This window comes from Bufo gargarizans, chromosome 3 (assembly GCF_014858855.1).
Source record: "Bufo gargarizans isolate SCDJY-AF-19 chromosome 3, ASM1485885v1, whole genome shotgun sequence".
Taxonomy (NCBI): Eukaryota; Metazoa; Chordata; class Amphibia; order Anura; family Bufonidae; genus Bufo; species Bufo gargarizans.
The window spans coordinates 54995957-55022951 of record NC_058082.1 but is presented as its reverse complement, the minus strand read 5'-3'; the positions used below and the strand labels follow the sequence as shown (position 1 = coordinate 55022951).

The 26995-nt window shown below is 43.8% G+C and overlaps 1 protein-coding gene across 1 annotated transcript in view; it reads left to right on the top strand.

Annotated features, from left to right (window-relative positions):
• LOC122932489 overlaps positions 1-26995 on the top strand; it is a 211943-nt gene that overhangs the window by 134198 nt on the left and 50750 nt on the right. The window contains exons 8-9 of the mRNA XM_044286923.1: positions 4587-4673; positions 6919-7111. Of these exons, the coding sequence (XP_044142858.1) occupies positions 4587-4673; positions 6919-7111 (280 nt within the window). The remainder of the gene's footprint in view (positions 1-4586; positions 4674-6918; positions 7112-26995) is intronic.

Below are 26995 nucleotides of genomic sequence, written 5' to 3'. Positions count from 1 at the left end.
TTTTAGGTTGTTTACATTCTTTCATACATAAGTAATTCCATTAATCCTTGATTCTGTTATTGGGGTGAAATTGCAGTCTGATACTACAGATGTTGGGGGTTCACATTCTTGTATATATAATTAAATCAATTAATCCTTGATTGTGTAATTGGGGTGAAATTGCAGCCTGATACTACTGAGTTTGGGGTGTTCACATTCTTTTATATATAATTAAATCTGTTAATGCTTGATTGTGTAATTAGGGTGAAATTGCAGCTTGATACTACAGATTTTAGGGTGTTCATGTTCTTTTATACATAATTTAATCCTCCTTCATTGTGTAATTAGGTTGAAATTGCAGTCAGATACTACACATTTTGGGGTGTTCACGTTCTTTTATATATAAGTACATCCATTCATCCTTAATTCTAGGGTGAAATTGCAGCCTTATACTAGAGATTTTAGGGTGTTTACATTGTTTTATACATAAGTAAATCCGTTAAAACTTAATTGTGTAATTGGGGCGAAATTGCGGCCTGATACTACAAATTTTAGGGTGTTCACATTCTTTTTCATATAATTCAATCCTTTAATCTCTAATTTTCTAATTGAGGCCAGATACTACACATTTTGAGGTATTCACATTCTGTTATCCACTAGTACATTTGTTCATCCTTGTTTCGGGGAAGAAATTGCGCCCTGACACTACTGCTATTTTACACTTACAGTGACTGTTACAGTACATAATGTCCGACAGATAGGTGCCAGGCCCTTCTAAGGTAACGGGTAGTGGCCAAAATGTTTCTGAAGCTGGCAGAAGTAGCACCAGAAATAGGGGGAGGGATGGTAGTAGTAGTTGCAGCGACAGGCCAGAGCTGCCAGTGTCATCCAACGGTCGTGTTTTGACCAGCAACCCAGCTGTCCTTGAATGGTTGACTTGGTCTTCGATATCATCTCAACTGACATCAGACCCCCCCAGCCAGGAGTCAGTGGGTTTCTCTGACATCATGCTTAGTTGGCATGGCCCAGAAACAAGCTCTGTGCCCCATCTGTCCTGAACTTGCCTCTCATTTTCTGTTCCTTCTGCTCGGGCAGTATTGTATGCTGTCGGCTCGGCTTTTCAGTGAGGACAAGCTTATTGAGGACAGTCAGCAGCTACTGCCCAGCCAAGATGTGGAGGAGAGATCCGCTTCTTCCTCTGGTAGGCGGGCAAGTAGCAATGATGAGAGTCGCGTGGAAGCAGGTTTTGCGAGTGGTTAGGCATGCGGCCATGAGACTGGTGAGGGTGACATCAGTGACGTGCAGACAGTAGCGGATAATGATGTAGCCAATGGCACATGGGAGCTGGGTGAAGAGGGGGCTTTATCATCATCAGGGGATGAGGGTGGCAGCTTGCGCTTGAGGCAGTGGCTGAGCCAGCAGGGTGGTAGCGTGACTGCGAGTCAGCAGGGTTGCAGCATTGTGAGGTCTGGAGCCAAATGTGCCCGGACAGACCGTCTGCTACTCAGGAGCTTACCTGTCTGGAAAGAAATAGCGGTGCACGGGTTCACGGAAGCACAGTCTGCAGACAGTCAGGAAGGAGTGGTGGGGGGGAAAATGCCATACTCACCAGTATGGTAATTTTTCATCAAGTCGCTGCAGATGTCAGTGTGGCCGTTTGTAGAATCTGTGGGCAGAAGGTGGAGCATGACCAGGGTGCCAATGATGGCACCAATGCCCTGCATCAACACATACAGCGTCACCATAAAGTGGCCTGGGAAAACTGTGGTGCTAATGTAGTGGTACAGCCTGATGCAGCTCTCCCAGTGGCCTGCACCCCTTCTCTAGTAATCAAGGCTCCGCCAACTCAGCAGAAAGGAGCTAAAGTTTATGGCAGTGCCGACGTGTGGAGCTGTAACTACGGTCAAGGACAATATATCTCTTTTACATCCCACTTAGTAAATGTGGTTCCTGCCCAGCCATACCAGAAACTTGGCCAGGTGACGGCACTGCCACCTCCATTTTATCAAGCTGCGGATCCTGCACCAATGTCCTCCTCATCCTCAACCTTGTCCTCAGCCTCCTGCAGGCACAATTCGGAGAAGTCCTCCAGCATACCACCTATGCAGAGCACAGCGGTGCCTGAGCGAACAGAGTCACATCGGGGAGGAACTGCTCCATGTCCTTCAAGAGGAAATGAGAATCCTGGCATTCTACTCAACAACGGGAAGAACATCGTGTCAGTGCTGCGTCAAGGAGGGCTGACCCATGCGCCCTGCATGGCACACGTCTTGTAAAGCGGTTCCTGAAGTCTTCCACCCAACTGCAAGACATCCTGAAAATTAGAGTTTATTCTTAGTATATTAACATTGTTATTTATTGCTGTCATTCCATTTGAACTATATTATACCCTTGACCTTCGAACCAATCAATTATTTATTGTCAAAATTTTATTCGGTTATCAATAAAGATCCCATTACTATAGAGAGTGCCCCACTACTATTTATTCATATCCTGAAAATGGCCAAGAAACTGTGCATTCACTTCAGCCACTCTTACACTGCAAAACACACCTTCCTTGAGCTGCAAAGGCAGAATAATGTTCCACAACATCGCCTGATATGCAATGTTTCCACCTGTTGTAACTCCACCCTCCACCTGTTGGACCGACTATTTGAGCAGAGGAAGGCCGTAAACGATTTCTTGATGATGCAGGGCAGACAGGAGCACTCCCCTGTGTAACTGACATAAGCCAGTGGCAAATCATGCATGAAAACTGCCGTTTGCTCAGGCCCTTTGAGGGGGCCATTTTATTTGTCAGTCACCAGGACAACGTAATTTAATTCCTTTACGTCCTGGAGCAGATGCTGAAAAATCTGGCTGGAGGAGGAGGATATTCACGCAAAGGCAATGTATACAGAAATGGGTTTTTGTCTGCACAAGTGACAGGAGAGGAGCAGGAGGAATTAGAGGGCAGATGACCCAGACACACCGTGGTAGTATACAGTGGAGATGGAAGCAGGGAGTCCCTCCAAGTCCCTTGTGCAAATGGCCAGAGGCATAATGAGTTGCTTGTGTAGTGACAGCCATATTATTAGGCACTGCGTCACGCGCAAGCTGCTACCCTCATCCCCTGATGATGATGAAGCCCCCTCTTCACTCGGCTCCCATGTGTGATCGGCTACAGCACCATTTATTTTACCCTTCTTCTGATCTGTCAGAAGGTTGGAAAAATTTAAAACACAACAGATCCTGTCTTTGAAGCATACACAAAGCCTCTGTCACACAGTCCCTATTTTGCATCAGGATATGCTCATGATTTCGAAGCCAAAAGCAGGAGTGGGTAAATAACACAGAAGATATGCAAATATTCCCATCACATTTCATCTCTGTTTTGGACCCTCTCCTGTTTTTTTTACCTTAACAATACTGATGGATTACTGACAAAATGCTGACCGTGTGAAGACGGATGCTCAAAACACAGGATCCATTTTTTGAGGCTTGTTCTTCTGACAGGTCAGAAGCAGGTAAAAATAAAGAGTGACATCAACCCAAACTTACTACTGACACCCTTTCCACTCTGTCAGGGGGACACTACTTGTCTCAGCGTGTAACTGAACAGGTCCTGTAGAAATCTATGTTGAATCAGCTGACAACGGGGTAAAAAGAGTGTGCTCTTTCACTCTATAGTAGAATCTTTGGCCTCTGCACGGTTCTTTAAACCTGACGCTAACATTAACCTGTAAGGCTGAGTTCACACTTGAGTTATTTGGTCAGTTGTGGCCCCATAACTGACCAAATAAGTGAAGTGTGAACTGGTGCTAAGAGTGACGCCTGTCAATTGCCTGTCATAATGATGCACAATAACTGGTTTTCTACCACAGTGAACTACCTTTGCATGTTTCCGCAATGCACAGTGTTGTACACCGATATACAGGCTCTCTGCAGCCAGGAAATAGCTGATTTTTAACACGCTTCATCACAAATAAATTCAGATCGAATTGATTTTTTTGGGGGGAAAATTCACTCATCTCTAGACATTGAGGTCAGAATATGGTAATGTAAAAAAAATCATTTTTTATTTTAAGTTTTAATGTATTTTTTTCAGTATTTTGACATATTAAACCTATACATATGTGCCACCCAATTATTACCGGATTATTTGGCGACACTATACATATGTGGTATAGTTGTAATCGTACTGACCCAGAGAATGAAGGGCTCAGTTTTGCCGCAAAAGGAATGCCGTAGGGACAAAACCTGTAAAATTCTGGAGGAATTGCGTTTTTTCCAATTCCACCCCATTTAGCTCTTTTCTCGCTTCCCATTACATGGTATGCCATAATAAATGGTGGCAATAGAAAGTACAACTTGTCCTGCAAAAAACAAACCTTTATATGGATATGTGAACAGAAAAATAAATAAGTTATAGTTCCAGGAAGACAGGGAAGAAAAATGAAAAAGCAAAAACAAAAAAACTTCCAGTATTCTAAGGGTTAAAATAATGGATCCCTTTTTTTTTTTTTCTTTTATATTTATTTTTCTGTTCCTTTGACGGATCAGAAAAACAAAAAGCTAAATGCTAATGTAAAAATAAGCCTAACACGTGATCTTCCACCAATCCACAGGGAGAAGGCATGCAGACCAGGAGAAGGATTTCACCTCCCCGTACTGCCTTAAAGGATTCTCGAAAGTCAAAAACTCTTATTCATCAGGTAAGCTATAGACTGGTGAGATATCAAGATGCATCCCTTCCTGATTATATGTAAACAGTTAGATATGTACCATAAATAAATAAATAATTGGACACCAGGAAACAATATGTGGGTAAAAGGTCGGCCACAGCTTTATTAATAATATCCAATCAGTTAGGGAACCTTGTCAGCAGCATTGAACCATTAATATTACATACATCACCCCCTGAATGCCATAACATCGCAGTTGCCTTGAACATGTGGTCCACTATTTTCTGGGTGACATCACAAAATGATCGGGACAATATCATCCTAACCACCACAGGAACAAAGTGTACCCACTACATCTCGGTCTAACCCCCACTCAACAAAAGAAACAATAACCTCTCAACTGCATCCTGAATAACAGACAAAAATATATCCAAGTCAACGTCGTCCAGATGAACCCCAGTTCATTCAGATGAACCCCATTACAGCAACCCTAGGAGTAGGTTGCTGCTATGACCTTCAAACAGCCTGTGCCTAAGGAGTACTCCGACAAAAGCCCAAACATGCCAAGAAACCCGCACCCTGAATAAGTGCCATGTTCACTTAAAGGGGTTCTCCGGGAATTAAGAAAATAAAATTACGCAAATATTACTTTATTATAAATATATTCTTAAATACCTCTCATTAGTTATAATGGCTTGTTTTGTCTAGGGAGCAATCATTAGGACAAATAAAATGGCCGCCTTCCTGTTAGTACACACTAATCACACAGCAGGACAAGTTACTTCACAACACTGAGTGAAAGAGCTGCCTCATTCTTCTCTCTGCTCTGACTGTCAGGGATTATGATCCTGACCACAGTTTAATATGATATTTAGCTGAATCTTTGTGGGAATGGAGTTCATCAGGAGACATGAAGTACAGAGAGGACAGACTGTGGTAATGGAAACTGCATACAAGTGCTGCTGCTTATTAGCCACATCTGCTCATGAACTCCATTCCTACAGAGATTCAGCTAAAGATCTTATCATCTGTAGTAGAGAGAAGAGGATGAGGCAGCTCTTTACCTCAGTGTTGTGAAGTAACTTGTCCTCCTGTGTGACTAGGACAGGTTTTGTGTATACTAATAGGACAGCTGCCATTTTGTTTCTCCTAATGATTGCTTCCTAGACAAAACGAGCCATTATAACTAATGTAAGGTATTTTGGAATATATTTATAATGAAGTAATATGTTAGTATTTTCATTTTCTTAATTCCCAGAGAACCCCTTTAATTGCCACCAGATGACTAACTCTGAGTCAATTTTGCCTCAGTATTATCTCTGATCATACTGGCACCAAATTAGGGGAAAAGCAGACAAAACGACCAAAATCAGAACAGACGATCGCAATAAAATGTATCAAATGAGTGGAGTATGTGACCTTCCATCTCCCCCTGACTTTGTCATTGGTACCAGTGTGTACCATGACCACCGGGTCTTTCCCAGCCCCATCCAGCAATCTGTCTGTCCGATTCGCAATACGCTGAACCCAGTACCAAGCACAGTTGCTGTCAAATGGACATTTAATAAAGTTAGACAGCCCGTTAAGCCTGCCCTCGGTTAACTATCAGTGACTAAGAGCTATGTACATACAGTATGTATACACACTTAGGCCTCATGCACACAAATGTATTTTCGGTTTGCATTTTTTACAGATCAAATGCGGACCCATTCATTTTTATGGGGCCGCAAAAAAAATGTGGACAGCACACAAATGTTATATGTGTGCTGTCCGCATCCATTTATCATGTAGTCAAAGTTATTACAAGGCCCTTAGTAATGTATGGTGATTATCCATATTGCTTTCCTGGCTGGATTCATTTTTCCATCACCTTATACACTGCTCGATTTCATGGTTACAACCACCCTGTAATCCAGCAGTGGTGGTCGTGATTGCACACTGGTGGCCGGACAGTGGGAGCTCACGTAGGCTGGTGCTATTTTCTATAGTGTACAAGCACGGCCATGCTGCTGGACTGCAGGGTGGTCGTAACCATGGAAACTTTCTCTGCAAAATAAATGCTATTTGCTGAAGTAGCAAAACCCCTTTAAGGAAGCATAATCAGAAGCAGATAATGATAAAGCATAAAATGTGAGAAAGTGTAATAGTCAGATACGACTTCTCCTCTTTTTTTAATTCACTCCTGATTTTGGCTTCCAAAACTTCATCAGGAAACCTGACTGTGTGGCCGTACCCTTGATCTAAGACTTTCATAGAATGCTGGATTTTCTTTCAGAATAATGGAACAAGAGCAGGAGATGCAGTGATTGGACGTACAGATGTCAATGTCACTGATGAAGCAACAGGTTCAAACACTTCTGAAATAGAAAAAACCCCAGAGACAGAGCCCCGCCTGTATGTACGTGTCAATCTGCAAAGATTACCTGCTGGAGAACATTACACAAGTGAACCACCTGCTAGCCCTCAAGGTAGGAGAATACTAGCCAAAAAGGAATATACAAATGCCTTGCCTTTAACATTTGTGTCATCAACAGTAATAAGGCTACGTGCACACAATAGTGAAAAATGGCCATCACACAGGCATTTTTAGCACCAGTTAAAGTCCGTGGGGCTATACACATGGTCGTTTTTTTAACCGCCAGTGAACAGTGGCCTTCAAAAAAAATTTAACATGTCCTATTTCATGGCCCAGACAGTTTTTAACAGCCTCTTAGACTGGAGTGCACCCGTCTAACGGCTATTAAAAACTGGTACACTAAGACAATGTGGCCTTTTATGGGTTAAAAAAAAACGTCATCCACTTGCATGCGCAAGTCGTTCCTGTCTTTATTGAAAAGGACCTGCCAAAGGGCCTGCGCTCAGCGTGATGACGTCACCACAGGCTCATGCTAGGAGTGCGCAGTCCCGTCATCAGGCTGAGCGTAGGTCCTTTTCAATAAAGAGAGGAGCAACTGCCTCTGCGCATGCAAGTGGATAAGGTGACCAATTTTTTTTTTTTTTTTTGCTAAAACATAAAATTACATCTGGGGCCACTATGGGGACATTATTACAGATGGGAGCCACTATGTGGGGCATTATTACTGCTGGGGGCCATTGCGGAGTACATTATGTGTACTGAGGGCACTGCAGGGGGTGGGATCCTAATAAAAAAAAAATATATATATATATCAAATTCATCAGTTTTTCATGGTCATTTTTAGCAGCTATGAAAAATTGATGCAAACTGCCATTAAAAACAGACAGACGGCCAGAAAATGGATGCACAAATGGTTGTAAAATGGGCACGAAAAATTGATAGTATGTTGACGTTTTTTCTGCATGTAGCCGTAAGTGTATGCACCACCACATCCTTCAGTGTATGCAAAATGTATTTTATATTAGACTTCACTGTGGGAAATCCATAGTTTTTTTTTTTGCAATTTGAAGAAATCATATCTATGGGCTGCAATAAAAAATAATCTGCAGCGTAGATTGACCTGCATTCAGTGGCACAACTAAAAAAGACTGGGCCCCTTAGCAAACTTTTAAATGGGCCCTCACAACTTAAAGGGGTTGTCCGGGTTCAGAGCTGAACCCGGACATACCCTTATTTTCACCCCGGCAGCCCCCCTGAGCCTAGCATCGGAGCATCTCATGCTCCGATGCGCTCCAGTGCCCTGCGCTAGATCGCGCAGGGCACAGGCTCTTAAACAATAACACACTGCCGGGCGGTAACTTCCGCCCAGCAGTGTGTTCGGTGACGTCACCGGCTCTGAGGGGCGGGCTTTAGCTCTGCCCTAGCCGTTTTACTGGCTAGGGCAGAGCCAAATCCCGCCCATCAGTGCCGGTGACGTCACCGGGGTTCCTGTCAGCCCCATAGAGAACCCCGGTACGTCACCGGAACTCAGAAAAATGCCTTTGCCCTGTGCAATTTAGCGCAGGGCAAAGGAGAGCATCGGAGCATGAACTGCTCCGATGCTCATGTCAGGGGGGCTGCCTGGGGAAAATGGAGGGATGTCCGGGTTCAGCTCTGAACCTGGACAACCCCTTTAAACATGAACATTATAAGCTGCAGTGCACACCAAAGTTGTTAGACCTTTTTTCGATTAAATTTTCTTCCTATAGAAAAGTCTATGGAAAAGATGCCGGAAAAATGACATACCCAGAGTGTGCTGCAATTTGAAAAAATGCCAAGGAACAGAAAAATATCAGGAAACCATCTTAAAATGCCACTACAAAAAAAAGCTGTGTTTATTTAATGGTGTTTTATAATTCCCCATGAAACATCTGACTGCTCTATTTTTGCACCTAATAAAAAATTGTTGACAAAAAAGGTGCGTTTTTAAAAACACGCTATTCCATGCAACAGTATCCAGTATAAGAAATATGGTCTATGGGACAAGCAATCAGAAGATCCCAGGTTCTAGCCCTCTATGGGGGTTAAAGGTTTTTGTATAAAAAAAAAAAAAAAAACATTAAAATAAAAATTCAAGTCCCCTCCTTTCCCAATTTTGCATATAAAAATAAACGATAAAAAAAATAAACATAACAGGTACAGCCATGTCCAAAAATGCTCAAACTAACGTGCATTCCCCATTTTTTTGTCACCTTGTCCACCACAAAAAAATTAAATAAGGGCTTGTTCACACAAACGTGTGAAGCCCGTGCTGTGGACCGCAAATTGTGGTCCGCAATGCACGGGCACCATCCGTGGGGCAGGCGCATGGAGATCACAGACCCATTCACTTGAATGGGTCCACTAGCCTTCCGTTCCGGAAAAAGATAGAGAAAGTTCTATCTTTTTGCAGTGCGGAAGCACGGAACCCCAGAAAGCACTCTGTAGTGTTCCGTAGTGTTCAGTTCCATTCTTCCGTTCCACATCTCTGCATTTGCGGACCCATTGAAATGAATAGGTCTGCATCCGTGATGCGGAATGGCCACGGAACGGTGCCCATGTATTGCGGATCCGCAAATGCGCTCCGCAATATGGCAACGGGCATCACACGTTCGTGTGAACGAGCCCTAACAGTGATTCAAAAGTCATAGGTACCCCAAAAATGGTACCAATTAGGGATGAGCGAACTTCATATTTTGAAGTTCGTGTTCAGGTTGGGGTATATGTGGAATTGCATTATGGATTCCGTTACCACGGACCATAACGCAATTCCATGACGGAATGCACAACGGAATGCCTTTAGAGGCATTCCATTATTGATTCTGTCAAAAAGTCTATGGCCAACGTAACGGATCCGTCCGGTTTTCGTTATGCTGGAGTCCTCTCCTGCATAACGTCATGGAATTGCGCTATTGTCCTTGGTAACTGAATCCATGAAGCAATTTAGCATATACCCGAACACGAACTTGAACTTCAAAATATAAGTTCGCTCATCGCTAGTACCAATAAATATTACTATTAATGATCCTGCAAAAAATAAGCCCTCATACAGCTCTTAAAAAAAAATATAAAAAAAAGTTATGGCTGTCAGAAAATGGCGATAGAAAGAAAGGTTTTATTTTTTCAAAGGTTTTTAAGTAGTAATACAAAATAAAAACTATACAAATTTGGTATTGCCATAATTGTATCGTCCTGTAGAATAAGGAAAGCATGTCATTTTTAGCACACAGTGAACACCGCAATATCAAACCTCCAAAAATCTTGGCAGTTTCTCCCCACAAATAATTTTTCCCGATTTGATACATATGCAAACTAACCTGAGAGGAGTCAGAGCTTGAAAATATGACTCTTCTCTGGTCACACAAGTAAGATATGACTCTAATGTTAATTTGCATATGTATTAAATCATTTTGTTTACACAATAAAAGCACACAGAGCTATGGGGACTGGGTATTGCAGATGTGCTAGCGGCCATCTAGCAGCCCATGTCCTCAGCTCTATACACAAAATCCCGGTGACAGGTTCCCTTTAACCTCCCTGGCGGTATGATTATGTCAGGAATTTTGTTCCAAAAGCGGTACCATTTTTTTGCATGGAAATTTGGTGTTATGTATTGTAGGCCTGCAATTCTTAGTAATTACTTACTTAAACCTGACCAAAGACTCTAGTAGACCTCTCAGATGTGATAAAGTTCGAAAAAATAAAATCATGAGTTATAATCTAATAAATGATATAATTTTATTCAGTAATGTAATAAATAATGAAATTTGTCAAACAAAAGAAAATTCAGTAAACATCCTGGGTGTGGTAAATTTTGAAACATGGGACTGCACATGGACCAACATCACAATCAGGGCAATGGAACCTGGTTTCCTTTCGGATTTTATTTCCATATGTCCTCCTTACTCACCGGTTCCCATTTTCTGGTTCTGGAAAACTTGCTGTGCAGAGTAGTGGATTGCTGCTCTTTGTAGCGGTTTGTCTCTGTGACAATCTTTTCAATGACGTCATCCGTCAGAAATAATTTTAGGTATGCCAAAGGATCATTGTGATCAATGTCTACCTTCATCCCAGGCGATCCTGTAAACGAGAATCTTGGTGGTGGTACTGCATCCATACCGCAATCAATAGGGCACCAAGTGCGCACCTCACTGAGCTCAAGTGCAATCTTTCCACGAATCGCTATCGCTGTCGCTCAATTCTTCGAGGGGCTCTGTGTCGCTGTCGCTGTCACTTATCTGATCCAAACCCGCTTTGGTGATGCTAAAGTGACGCTTTGATGCCATGGTAAAAAATATATTTTTTTTTTATATTTTTTTTTTGCTTAGAAAAAACAGCTAAAAGGGCAGCCAGGGCAGTGTAGAATGATCAGATGTCAAATCTGTCAAATCTGAGGTGATACAGTGTAATCTGACAGGATTCCACTGTATCACCTAACTTTATGTGTGTGTTTGACTTTTATACAATGTATCTTTTTTGAATCTCCCGCCCAGTTCCGCCTCTGTGAGGCGCTGCGGCTCACAGAGACGGAACCAGGAAGAGAGATGAGACATCCGCCGGGGCTCTCACCGGCGATCACAGCGGGGAACATCGCTGGATCGCCGGGATTAGGTAAGGACACCCGCTGCTCCCTCTGCAATGTACCCCGAGCGTGACTCGGGGTTACCGCTTCTGGCAGCGAAAATTAACCCCGAGTCACGCTCGGGGATACCGCTAGGCAGGTTAGGGGGTTTTCCAGTTACACAAAAAAAATAACACAAGCAGTCAACCTTACTGCATTATATAAGTCAAATTATGTTTTTGAGTGCATTTTGACTCCTCCAGCATAATTGCAATCTGTGTTCCGCACCCTGTTTTTATATCCCAGCACAAGACTCACAGGGAGTGTTTGTAGCATTAGGTCTTTGCCTTGTTCAATATCACAGATCCAATGCCGCGAGTACTAATGAAGCTGTGTTGGATATGGGTTGGGGGAGGGGCCCTCTTCCAGCACATATGGGGGATTTATGTTTCTGTGCCGGTCTTGATAACCCCTGGACTGGTGAAGGATACTTTTAATTTATGATCAGGCGCACACCTCATCATAAATTAGGCGCAACCTCTACCAGTCTGTGTGCCTAAAGGGAAATCTCTGACAGCTCAGAGCTGCTGTAGCTGTAGGTTTCTGGCTTCATTTGCGCCAGAAAAGTGGCGTAAATTAAGATAAAGATAAACACCCAATAAAGAAATCGGACACTGGCTGTCTCCTCGCCAATGAGGAGGATGAACTGGCAGAGAAAGAAGACGAACTCCCAGGAATTTTATACACAACTAGGTGGTTTATCTGTCCAAGTGACAGGAGAGGAGCATGAAGAGCTTAAGGGTGACGACGAAAACAACGTAGATGACCCCGACAGACCAAGCAGTATGCAGTGGAGATGAAGGCAGGGAGGACCTGTAGCTGGCCAGCTAAGACCTGTCCTAGGTTGCTAGTATAGCCTTATACAGTTGCAAGAAAAAGTATGTGAACCCTTTGGAATGATATGGATTTCTGCACAAATTGGTCATAAAATGTGATCTGATCTTTATCTAAGTCACAACAATAGACAATCACAGTCTGCTTAAACTAATAACACACAAAGAATTAAATGTTACCATGTTTTTATTGAACACACCATGTAAATATTCACAGTGCAGGTGGAAAAAGTATGTGAACCCCTAGACTAATGCCATCTTCAGGAGCTAATTGGAGTGAGGTGTCATCCAACTGGAGTCCGATCAATGAGATGAGATTGGAGGTGTTGGTTACAGCTGCCCTGCCCTATAAAAAACACACACCAGTTCTGGGTTTGCTTTTCACAAGAAGCATTGCCTGACGTGAATGATGCCTTGCACAAAAGAGCTCTCAGAAGACCTATGATTAAGAATTGTTGACTTGCATAAAGCTGGAAAGGGTTATAAAAGTATCTCCAAAAGCCTTGCTGTTCATCAGTCCACGGTAAGACAAATTGTCTATAAATGGAGAAAGTTCAGTACTACTGCTACTCTCCCTAGGAGTGGCCGTCCTGTAAAGATGACTGCAAGAGCACAGCGCAGACTGCTCAATGAGGTGAAGAAGAATCCTAGAGTGTCAGCTAAAGACTTACAAAAGTCTCTGGCATATGCTAACATCCCTGTTAGTGAATCTACGATATGTAAAACTCTAAACAAGAATGGATTTCATGGGAGGATAGCCACTGCTGTCCAAAAAAAACATTGCTGCACGTTTACAGTTTGCACAAGAGCACCTGGATGTTCCACAGCAGTTCTAGCAAAATATTCTGTGGACAGATGAAACCAAAGTTGAGTTGTGTCACGACCATGGTCATGGTCGTGACTCCTGTAATCGCATGCCGTTGCCTGCGGTCTAGGTCTGGTTGTCAATCACAGGTGAGGGCTGTAGTATGTTGCCTCACCTGTGGTTGCCGCTGGCAACATTATTTATGTGGCAGCATAGCAGCCTGAGCTGTTGCGAGGCAGCTTGCTATGTTGTGCATGCGGTTGCACTTTGCAATGTGTGTTTATATGTGTGCACTTTCCTTGTCTGATGTGCACGGGGTTTATTGTGTGTGTATTCCCCTTTAAGTTGCTGTCTTCCCTTCCCTGGTGTTGGAAGGGTTAACTTTCTTCCTAGTGTGTGCGCACTGGGTGTGTCTGAGTGTGGGTGTGGCTACTTGGGCCTATATAGCTTCTGCTGTGATTCAGAAGTCTGAGGGGTACTTCAGCTATGTAAGCTGGAGTTGTCCTCCTTCTTATTTTCCATCTGCCAGTGAGGGCCACCCTTGTGGTCATACTGTCACGGCTGAGGATGGGGAAAACCCTCAGCCGTGCGATGCCAGAAGATGTTATTGGCTGCTCGTCCAGGACGACAGAATTAGGGAGCAGGTCACCTCCTATCGCGTCCCTAACCTGACCCTGACTCCTAACCAACAATCAAGAGTACGATGACTTCCTGCAAGCATGCAGCAATGCCATCCCACACGTTCAAGGACTAGAAGTACTGAACGACTATCTAGAAAACCACAGGATGCTAACTAAGCTACCTGAAGAAGTGGCTTCTAGATGGAATCGCTATGTGACTGAACAGTTAGATCTAGTCAAGAACTTCCCAATGCAACACGCCAGACCTGCAGGGTATAGCGACAGTGAGGTCACGGTATGGGCAATCGAGGGTTACTCACTTTTCTGAAGAGAACCCTGGGCAGGCATGCAACAGTGAAGGAGAGGTAGACACTAGTTCCTCTGGGGTACACTCTGTAGATAGGGACCAGGCCTGATGGTGTGTGAGGTGCCCTGGTTGTTGTAGGTGTTTTGAGTGCCTTAGGTAAGGTCCCTTTAAGGATCGTGACGCCAGTGCCTGTGACGGTGGCACACCGGTTTGCAGGAGGATTAAATGAGTACACAGTTGGTGAACCAAACGTTGCTTTACTTGATGAAAACAGTCCAACTTTGTACATGTAGTTACAGAAGATAATGCAGTCCTTTACAGTTCCAAATGCACAGCAGGTTTATGTCACAGCAGGTTTCAATCTTGCAAGATACTTGAGGGTATATAGTTAATGCTTTGCAGTGCAACGCTGCTCTATCCCCACAGCTATTCTAGCTGGCTGGATCCCAAGGCCCGGATGCCTAATTGCTGGCTTAAATCCTTGGTATAAAATCCTTCCTCCAGTATTGGCACTTGCCTAGGTTACAATACCTTCTTTTCCTAGCTGTCTCCACTGCTGGATAGGAAAGGTGGCTGCAGGTTTCTCCCAGGAGGTGCTTTCCTACTACTGGGGTATCTCAACTGAGCTATCCTTAGCCTCAGGAGCTTCAGGCTGACTCCTCTAGTCCCCTGGAATACACTCGGTCTCCAAGCAGGCTGTACTCCTTCTAGCCTCCTGGTGCAGCTAGGAACCAGGACTATCTAGCTGCATGTCAGGAGGAGGCCCTCAGCATATCCTGGGCACAGGACTCCTGACTATGAACTAACCCCTCCCTGTCTGGGCCTGGACATTTATACTAGGGGCACCCTATCTCCCTCTAGTGTCTGGAATGTTAAATTACACCCAACTAGGCCTGATAAGCATATAACAGGGAAACCATACATGTAAAAACACATTGAAAATACATTACAATGCATGGATAAATACCATATCACTGTCCCTTGTGAGCAGAAGTAACACGTTACCCAATTGACCCTTGTGTAGTGCCCACTCCTACCTAGTGGGACACTACACCAAGTTTTAAAGCGTTCTCTGAGTTCTTTAATAAGGAAGCATAGATAGCATGTAATCCAGTAACATCCTCTTATGTCTTAAAATCCTTAGAAAAAAGGCCTGCAAGAGAGATAAGACGTGCAAGGGCGACTAGCTATGCAACCAACACAACAGCTAAAGGTCCAGATACCTACGAGAGTAAGTTCAAAGTCACTACTGGGATCAGTAGAATGACAGAACTGACAAAACTTCAAGTGTATGTTCTGTGGAGAAAACCACTCCATACATAAGTGCCAACAATTGAAGAAGAAGTCCCCAGAAGAAAATAAAAAATTTGCACTTGAGAATCAACTGTGTTTTGGTTGTCTAAGAAAAGGCCATGTTACCGAGGAGTGTAAGAAAAGAGCCACACCACTACATGAAGAATGTCCAAAGAAAGATAAATCCTCAATACCTAAAGATACTGAGGAAGAAAAGAAAGTATCAGTATTCTCTTGCAGAGTGAGGGAGGGAGAGAGCAATGGCACATCGATGGTTGTACCAGTGTGCATTTCAAATCCTAAAAGGAGGAACAAGAAGGTATACGCCTATGCGCTACTGGATGCCCAGAGTGACTTCACCTTTATTGATCAAGAAATCTGCAAGAAATTACAAGTGGCTACAGAACCAATGATGCTCAAACTCGCCACAATGACGGGGAGAGACACATTAGTGAACAGTCAAAGGACTGAGAGTTAGAGGACTTCATTCAAACTGCACATTAGATCTACCTCCAGCTTATACGAAAGACGATATACCTCTAGATCAACATCGCATACCTACCTGTGAAACAGACAATGAATGGGAGCACCTATCTGTCATATCTCATGAAATGTCCCCGCTGAAAGAGTTTGGTGGTGGACTGTTGATAGGCTACGATTGTCCTGAATCCTTGGTACCACAAAAGATAATGACAGGAGGAAAGGGTAAACCCTATGCTGTTCAAACTGATCTAGGATGGGTCTAGGAAAACAGCAGATCACAAACTCAAGACAGGTGACAGGACTTTCCGTTCCGGCACTCGTATGTGAGGCAGCAAGGGACAAGAGCTCCGCACCAGAGAGACGATCACATAGCCACTGCAGCTTCCAGAGGGGTGCAAACCCCACTCACCTATTCCATATCTCCACCGGAGTGGATGGAGAAGTTCCTGACCAGAAGTGGCGCAAGTGTAGGAAGCCCGGCACATCGCAGGCACACAAAGCGCAACGTTGGGGAAGACAAGATGGCGGGCGCGGCAGATCGCATCATGCGCTCAGCTCGATCTTCATCTCAACGCCCCCCATAATCTTCGATGGCCATTGAACCGGTGGTGGACACGGACATTACTAACCATGAGCCTGAGATACTGCAAGGGCTGGGGATTGGCTGCAAGGCATTGGCTGTGGAAGTAGCAAAGCTCCTGGCCCCGGATATTAAATCCGCACTTGAGGCCACTGTGGAAACCACGTTGGCGCAACTACAGGCGGATGTTTCTCTACACTCGTCACGAATTTCAGATATGGAGCAAAAGATCAGCTCGCTTGAAAATGACCTGGGTCATTCCCAGAAACAGCTACAGGCAGTCCTCCAAATCTACCGCGGGGCTCCGAGACAAAGTAGAGGACCTTGAAAAAAGATCCAGACGCAGCAACATGCACATAATCGGCCTACCAGAGTCGATCCCATCCAACCAACTTGCATCGATATGTGCCGTGGATATAACAAAATCGCTGGGTATGCGTAGCCCTTGCACAGTGGAGAGGGTGCACCGTGTGGGACCACCGTGAATTTACCAAAATGGCGTGCAGAATAAAGACCAAGCCATGAGACCTCGCCCCACGATAGTCAAGTACCTGAACTATGCTGAGAAGGCTGATATTTTGGGGCATTTTAAGAAGAGGGGAAAACCAGTGGAAGTAAGAGGCTACAAGGTGCTTTTGTTTGGTGACTATAGTGCCGAGGTATCAAGACGGAGGAGGGCATTCTCAAAAATATGCTCAGCCCTTGTGAGGAAGAAGTGAAAATTTGCACTACTATACCCGGCGACTTTGAAATTTTTTAAAGAGGATGACTCATCAGAGGTCTTTGAAATGCCAGAGGATGCCGTGAACAGTATGGACCTATCAATACTGCACAGGGATGCTGTGTGATCGCCTGGCACACTCTCAGCAAGCAGGAGGCCACCATCAGCGCAACGAGATATACCATCTTCCCAAGGTCCCCGTTCGCCACGTCGACGATAGAATCGAACCTTTGATGATCGAAGCTACGAGAGAGACTGAAGTGTGGGGCACTTGCTCCGGGACCATACAAGTCCATGTGTAAAAATGGTTACGGTTGTGAGTTCTCTCTTTTGTTGTATCTAACGTTCATTCATGTTACCGTTGATCTCCATGGCTCTCATGGGCTGGTTACCAGCGGATTGCTCTGGTGAACCGCAACCCAATGACTGACTTGGAATCTTATTTAAATTGCCTGTTAGTGTATTCAGCCGGGGAATGATAAGGTTAAAAGGGGGACCCCTTTTTGTACTGGGCACAGGTCTCTCCTGGAGAGCGGATAGATGTTGTATCACTACTGCGGATTCTGAGCGAGGGAGGATAAGAGATAGCGAAATCTCTGTGAATACGAGAAAAAGGTGAAGTCAGGAATTTATAAGTTCGTAGTTACCTCCGTTGGTTAGGGGAGGTTTTTTCTCACTTTCGGTTGGGGAGGGAGGGAGCTTTACTCATAGCGCCACAGATAGTCTAAACGAAAACTTGAGTGAGGGATTAATATTATATTACCACAATGGTCAAAATCATTACCTGGAATGTTAAAGGTCTGCGCTAACCTCATAAGAGGCTGATGGTCTTACGTCATTTGAAAAAATTGCATGCAGACAATGCTTTATTACAGGAAACGCATCTTGGGGCAACAGATTTTGTGAGAATGCAAAAGTTATGGGTGGGAGAAGTGATAGGGTCCCCGTCGGACGGGAAAAAGGCCGGAGTACTCATACTGTTGCATAAAAGGCTGCAATATAAAGTATTGACGACAGACACTGATGAAAGTGGGAGGTTGGTTATCCTGACTATAGAGACCCCTGCAGGGAAGATGTCAATTTACAATGTGTACGCCCCGAATGCGCAGGCGGGTCCTTTCTTTGGAAATCTAGAAAGGCTCATCTTGCAGGATACCAACAACTTAGTGCTGGTGGGTGGAGATTTTAATGCGGTGCATTCGGTCTCTGAGGACAGAAAACGAACCAGGACTGATATGGCAGCTAGGTTGGAGGCATCGCCCCTGCTCCCTACCATGCTATAAACCACTAAATTGACAGATATCTGGCATCACTACAATCCCATGGAACGGGAATATACGCACTTCTCTCACTCGCAATGTGCTTGGTCCCGGATAGACTATTTCTTGGGATCCAGCCTATTGACCACCAAGGTGTGAGGGGTGGAGGTAGGGGAGATGGAAATCTCCGACCATTCGCCGGCGATATTGCGACTGAGAGAAGATGGCCCGAAAGACCAGGATTTCTTATGGCGTTTGTCGGGGTATTTGGCCACAGACGAAACTTTCCAATCTAAACTACTGGGATGGTGGTGGGAATATAAGGACACCAATGGACAGCACCAAGATAATCCGTCCCTGTTCTGGGACACAGCTAAGGCCGTACTACGGGGAAATATTATTTCCTATACCATGACTTCAAAAAAAAGAAACACGTTCCAAGTTCTTAGAGGCTACAAATAACTTGAGGTCACTCTATACTGCATTCCAGCAGAACCCCACAGAGGTCCAAATGGGTAACGGCTAAACATAACTATGATCACTATGCATAAAAACTGGAGAGGATCCATGCAGATCACTCTTCAGCCTATTTCTTTAAATTTGGGAATAAGTCAGGTAGATTACTGGCCAGGCTTGCGCAGGGGAAGAGGCCCCAATTACCACCCCCCCCCCGACTTAAGACAGCGAATGGAGAGCTAAGCAGTGACCCGAAGGTCACATTGGAGATTTTTAGGGATTACTATGAACAACTGTATGCTCAGGACCCTTGTGACATTCGGGAGGGGACTACTTTCTTGGACTCAGTCTCTCTGCCATCTGTTGGGGAGCCTGACCTGTTAACGTTAAATGCTCCCATTACGGAGCAGGAAATCTTATCGGTCATAAAATCCTTACACAATGGGAAGGCCCCGGGGCCTGATGGATTCCTGGCGGAATTTTATAAATCGCTGGGTTCAGCGGTGGTGCCTAGCCTACTACTGTTGTTTAATTCTATCATCCAAACCCAGACCGTGATGCCTTCGGGCAACCTGGCACATATTAAATTGCTACCTAAACAGGATAAAGACCCTACGCTTCCGGGATCTTATAGGCCAATTTCTCTGATAAATCAGGATCTAAAGATCCTTGCGAAGATAATGGCGAATAGGCTAGCAAATATCATGCCCAAATTGATTAGTCCACACCAAGTTGGATTTGTGAAAGGCCGTTCAGCAACAATTAATATTCGAAATAGTCTTGGCGGTCCAGGATTGGCTCCTCAGGAGGCGGCAGATGGACGAGGCTGGAGGGGAGGCTCTTTTGGCTTTGGATGCCGAAAAAGCTTTCGACAACGTTAATTGGCAATGGATAGGTCTGGTGCTAGATAGGATGGGGATCCAGGGCCCCTTTAGGGCGTTCGTCCAGGCGATTTATACCGCCCCACAGGCAAGAATCTGCCTTCCGGGGTTTTTATCGACCCCGTTCCAACTCCAAAAGGGAACGAGACAGGGGTGCCCGCTTTCCCTGCTTTTGTTCAACATAGCACTGTAACCACTGGCACTGCACTTACTTGGATCAGGGGTTTATGAGGGAATAAAGGTGGGGACTAGGGAAATTAAATTGACATGCTTTGCAGACGATATGTTGTTGTTCCTAAAAGACCCTGCCAAGGACCTGACAAAAGTGTTAGACTCCCTGAGTAGAGTGCGGACGTTCATGGGCTATAGGATCAATGTGGCCAAATGCCAGCTGTTGCACATAGGAGGTGGACCGGGAATGAGACACGACTGTGACTTGATTACGGTGGCGCGTGACTATATAAAGTACTATATAAAATCGGCAAGCGTCCGGCTATGATGTATAGGTTAAATTATGACCCGTTGATAACAAAAATTGTTCAGGAACTGCAAAGATGGCAGGAACTCCCGTTAACATTATTAGGGAGGGCGAACCTCATTAAAATGACTAGTTTTGCTAGGCTCTTATATCCACTACAGACGGTACCGCTTCTATTGAAACATACGGACATCCATAAGTTACAGACAGCGTTTGTGGCATTTTTGTGGAAGAAAAAGAGGCCCCGTATTGCGTACAAAAACTTTGTCTTCTAAAGTGGGCCTGCAATTACCTGACATTTGGGGCTACAATTTGGCAGCGCTCTTTCGATATATTCGAGACTAGGTGTGGGGAACATCTAATTATGCTGATAGGGGACTGGAGCAAGAACTAGTAGCGCCCCTTGATCTACACGCTCTATTGCATACGAAAATTGCATTGCTCCCAGAGATAGCTAAGCATGCCTCCATACTCAGGGACACAATAGCTACGTGGAAACATGTCAGGAAGTTATATCGGCTTCCAATTTACATCTCAGCCTATATGCCGTTATGGTCTCTCCCGTATTTCCCTCAGGGGAGAACTAATAAACTGTTCCAGGAATGGCGTCAAAAAGGTGTGGTGACTCTAGGAAACTTATTGGACACTGACAGACTGAAGTTACTGTCTTGGGAAGACGTACAGACCAAATACTCTATACCCTTACGTCAATACCTGCAGTATTTACAGGTGAAGGCATTCTGCGCAGCCCAATCAACATCACTGGGCACTGAGGCGGCCTAGATTTGCAGGTCTGATGGGCCAGGCTAATAATACGGATTCTATCTCTGTTTTATATAGAAAACTGATGAATATCAAGTTGGCGGGGTTGCGCAGACGGTCTTTAGAGAATGGGAGAAACAGTTAGCCGATGATAAACTTACCTTTAAAATACGAGAAGGGATGGATAAAATAAGGACTGCCATCAGTTGTGAACATTGGAGAGAAAGCCAATTTAGAATAATTCATAGGGCAACTTATGCCTACAATTTATCTTATGACAATGCGCCGGCGCACTATCTGAGACATTGCCCCAAGTGTGACATGTACAAAGCTGATCTCTTACATGGGATTTGGGGATGTGCTAACTTGAGACTATTTTTGGAGCAAGTATGTAAATACGTCAAAGATACCTGGGGGATTGAAGTCAAAGATGTACCCCAACAATGCGTGTTCCAGTTCATCCCCAGGGATCAGGAGGAAGGCTGACTCACCCATAGTGTGCACCAAAGGGCCACACGTCCTGCTGCTTGTGGCAAAGAAATGCATATTGAGAAAATGGCTAAAGCCCCAGGTGCCTACACTGGATGAGGTCATTGGCACTATGAAAGTACTTATGTATATGGATAGACTGGATGCGGAACGTAGTAAGGAAAGAGCCACACAGACCTTTATTCATAAATGGAGACCATTTATTGAGCACTCACTCACCACATATGAGATACAAGAGGTTATGAAACCATTTGTGGATACTACCTGGTATATGAAAGCACACTTGGCCGGCAGACTGGGCAAACTGTTAGTGTGGTGCTAATAGAAATATTTGGACTATCGGTGGTGCTATTTGTTAAATTTGTTGTTTAGGGAGGGGTAATTGGGAGGAGGGGGGATTCAAGGGCAGCGGAATGGAGATCTGGGTATTACACCAATATGCAACTAAATGGACTGGCTTAATTGTCTCTCCTACTATCAAAGACTTCATATTAATATTCTAGTAAAAGACCATTGTTAACACGGTGTACCGGATCTTAACTCGCTTTTCTTGTGGGGATGGGGAGGTGGGGTTGGGTCAAAAAAATAAATAAAGGGATCTAGGCACTATCTTGTCTAAACTGCAATATATTTTGTCTTGCATCTCTGAATTGTACATGCCATGTATCTTTAACCCCTTAAGGACATAGGGCGTACAGGTACGCCCTTGTGTCCTGGTACTTAAGGACACAGGGCGTACATGTACGCCCTGTGTATTTTCGATCACTGCCGTGATGCTGGCGGTGATCGGAACCCGGTGCCTGCTCCAATTATTGAGCAGGCACCTAGGCTAAATGCGCGGGGGGGTCCCGTGACCCCTCCATGTCAGCGATCGTGGCAAACCGCAGGTCAATTCAGACCTGCGGTTTGCTGCGATTTCTGCAGTTTCTGATCCCCGAAACTTTAGGATTCCTAAAAAATATCTCTATCTCCCCCCCCCCCTGCACCCCTGAGTGATTTTAGCCCGGTGGGAGGTGCAGGGGGAGGGTTGCGGGCGGTGCGGGAGGCGGGCGGTGCGGCAGGCGGGATCGCGATCCCCCACCCGCCTCCCCTTGAATAATCGTTGATGGACAGTGGGTATACCAGGGTGTCAGCACATTGCTGACACCCTGGTATAAACGGCTGAGATCTGTGATGCGATGTCAGCCGTTTAACCCTTTCCATACAGCGGTCCGTATGGACCGCTGTATGGAAAAGGTTAACAGCTCAGGGAGCTCCCTCCCTCTCCCATCGGGGGGCTGCTGTGCCTTTGCAGCCCCCAGATGGAGAGGGAGAGAGCCCCCAGACAGCCCCCCTCCTTACCCTTCCCCGTCTGCGCAGTTCTGGCCACTACTGAGCAGACGGGGAAGGTTCCCATGGCAACAGAACGCCTTCTCATGCATCCTGCTGTCCATGGTGCTGAACAGATCTGTGCTAAAGGCATTTTGAAATTGTATCTCTATTTTCCATTAAATCTTGTGCAACACCTAAAGGGTTAACAAGGTTTGTAAATCAGTTTTGAATACCTTGAGGGGTGTAGTTTCTTAGATGGGGTCACTTTTATGGAGTTTCTACTCCAGGGGTGCATCAGGGGGGCTTCAAATGGGACATGGTGTAAAAAAAAAACACAGTCCAGCAAAATCTGCCTTCCAAAAACTGTATGGCATTCCTTTCCTTCTGCGCCCTGCCGTGTGCCCGTACAGCAGTTTACGACCACATATGGGGTGTTTCTGTAAACTACAGAATCAGGGCCATCAATATTGAGTTTGGTTTGGCTGTTAACCCTTGCTTTGTAACTGGAAAAAAAATATTAAAATAGAAAATCTGCCAAAAAAGTGAAATTTTAAAATTGTATCTCTATTTTCCATTAAATCTTGTGCAACACCTAAAGGGTTAACCCTTGCTTTGTTAGTGGAAAAAATGGGTTAAAATTGAAAATTAGGCAAAAAAAAATTAAATTCTCAAATTTCATCCCCATTTGCCAATAACTCTTGTGCAACACCTAAAGGGTTAACGAAGTTTGTAAAATCAGTTTTGAACACCTTGAGGGGTGTAGTTTATAGAATGGGGTGGTTTCTATTATGTAAGCCTCGCAAAGTGACTTCAGAGCTGTAGTGGTCCCTAAAAATTGGGTTTTTGTCAATTTCTGAAAAATTTAAAGATTTGCTTCTAAACTTCTAAGCCTTGTAACATCCCCAAAAAATAAAATATCATTCCCAAAATAATTCAAACATGAAGTAGACATATGGGGAATGTAAAGTCATCACAATTTTTAGGGGTATTATTATGTATTACAGAAGTAGAGAAACTGAAATTTTGAAATTTGCAAATTTTTGGTAAATTAGGTATTTTTTATGCAAAAAAAAAAATTTGGGGGACTTAATTTTACCAGTGTCATGAAGTACAATATGTGACAAAAAAACTATCTCAGAATGGCCTGGATAAGTCAAAGCGTTTTAAAGTTATCACCACTTAAAGTGACACTGGTCAGATTTGCAAAAAATGGCCTGGTCCTAAGGTGAAATAAGGCTGTGTCCTTAAGGGGTTAACCGACAATCATTGTATGTGTTTCCTTAAATCTTGTTATCTCTTTCTACTGCCTGATCTGAATAAAAATTTTAAATAAAAAAAAAAAAGACAGGTGACAGGATTGTGTCATCAAATATCTGTCCAAGAGTTACCAACTATAAGTCCAACGAAAGTAATCAAGATCCTTGAATCCGACTTTTCAGACATAAGTTCTAAAGAAAAGAGTGTATCCCAAGAAGACATAAAGTTCGTACATACTCTAGAAGAAGTTGTACAGAAGAAGTTTGTACATACTCTAAAGTATTCAGCAGAATAAACAAGGTCATCTTGAAATGCCCTTACCTTTTAGAGAACGGCCTCATCTGCCAAATAACAGAAATCTTGCCCTAGCAAGATTGAAATGTTTGAAGAAAAAGATGGGAAGAGATCCCAAATTCAAGCAGGATTATTTGAAATTCATGGAAGACATCCTCAAAGAAGGACATGCAGAGAAAGTTAATAACCAATCTAAAGAAGGAGAAGTGTGGTACATCCCACATCAAGGTGTTTTCCACTCAAAGAAACCAGATAAGATTAGAGTAGTATTTGATTGCTCAGCAAAGTACAATGGTGTTGCATTGAATGATCATCTACTCAAAGGACCAGATCTTACAAACGCTCTGCCTGGAGTACTCTGTAGATTCAGAAAGTATCCTGTAGCGGTCATGTGTAACGCTGAAAAGATGTTCCACCAGTTTCATGTGAAAAATGAAGATAGAGACTTCCTGAGGTTTCTATGGTGGGAGGACAGAGATACAGACACAGAGCCAGCAGAATACAGAATGAAATTACACTTGTTTGGAGCAGCATCGTCTCCAGGTTGCGCCAATTATGGTATGAAGTACCTGGCCAATCAGAATGAAAAGGATTCCCCATCAGCTGCAAATTTTCTGAAGAAAAACTTTTATGTAGATGATGGTCTCATAAGTCTAGAGTCTACAGAATCTGCAATCAAACTAGTGAAAGAAAGCCAAGAGTTATGCGCAAGAGGAAACCTGCGCCTTCACAAATTCATCTCAAACAGAGAGGTACTGGAATCCATCAGTGACTCTGAACGTGCAGCAACAATGAAGAATGTAGATCTCAATTATGATCATCTTCCAGTTCAGAATGTACTTGGATTGGGATGGAATGTAGAGAACAAGTTCTTCTTTGAAGTATCGATTGAAGAGAAAGTTGCAACTAAACAAACCATTCTTTCCGCAGTGGCTTCTATATTTGATCCATTGGGATTCTTGGCCCCAGTAATCCTCATAGCAAAATATATACTGTAAGAATTATGCAGACAGAAGTTAGGATGGAATGAGCCCATACCTGAAAATTTGAGGCCAAGGTGGGAGAGTTGGATAAGAGACTTGCAAAACTTGAGAGAAGTTCGAATACCCAGATGTTTTGTACTTCATGATTTCGAAAAGTACAAGAAAATAGAACTTCACAATTTTTCAGATGCCAGGGGCTATGGTCAGTGCTTCTACATCAGAGTAATAGGAGAAGAAAAGATACACTGTACCCTGGTTATGGGGAAGGCCAGGGTTGCACCTACCAGTATTCAGACAATACCAAGACTTGAACTGACAGCAGCCGTAGTTTCAGCATCAGTAAGCAAGTTTCTGAGAGAAGAATTGGAACTGAAAATAGATGAAGAATATTCTTGGACAGACTCACAAGTTGTCCTAGGATACATAAAAAAACGAAGCTCGAAGATTCCATTCCTTTGTAGCCAAAAGAGTTGAGAAAATTCAGGAAATAACAAATCCGGAATATTGGCATCACATTGAAACAAAGCATAACCCAGCAGATCATGCTTCAAGAGGCCTGAATGTAACAGAATAAATAAAATAAATAAATAAAATACAAACTGGTTCACAGGCCCAGAGTTCCTTTGGGAAAAGGAAATCACACCCAGTAAAGGTTACACATAATTGTCTATGGGTGATCCAGAAGTAAAAGTTGTACAAACATTGAGCACTGCTGCCAAGTGTCAAGATGACATACTTGAAAGACTAGCCAGATGTTCAAAATGGAATACAGTCATAAACGTAGTAGCTCGAATTCAACGTTTGGCAAACGGAATCAGAAAGAAGGAGTTGTTGAATGTAGAAGAAAGAATGAAAGCTGAAGAAACAGTCATAAGACTCATAAAATAGAGATTCTACAGTGAAGAATTGAAGAGACTTAGACAAGAACCTAAAAGGCTTCTAAATAACCACCCATTGTACAAGCCTAATCTTGTTCTTAGGATGGTATACTGAAGGTGGGAGGGAGACTGGAAAATGCATTGTTACCTAGCAGAGTGCAGTTCTACCCAAAAACTCTACCTTCACAAGATTGATTATTGATCACAATCACAACAAATACTTGCATCAAGGAAAAAGCTTTACCCAAAGCTGTTTGAGAGAAGGTGGTTACTGGATTGTGAAAGGAAGCAAAGTTATAGCAAAATTATATAAGTAAATGTGTAGTCTGCAGAAAGGCACGTAGACCTACCGAAGAGCAAAGAATGGCAGATTTAACGGCAGATCTTGTAAACCCATCACCACCATTTCTTTATAGCGGAATGGATTGTTTTGGCCCATTCATCACCAAGCAAAACCGCAAGGAGTACAAGAGATATGGACTAATATTTACATGTCTGAGCTCCAGAGCGCTTCACCTAGAAATGTTAGAAGATGTGTCTACTGACGCATTCATCAACGCCTTGAGATGTTTCAGAGCCATTAGAGGTACCGTCAGAGAGCCTAGATCTGACCAAGGATCTAATTTTGTCGGAGTAAAGAATGAATTGAAGAAAGAGATCGATAAAG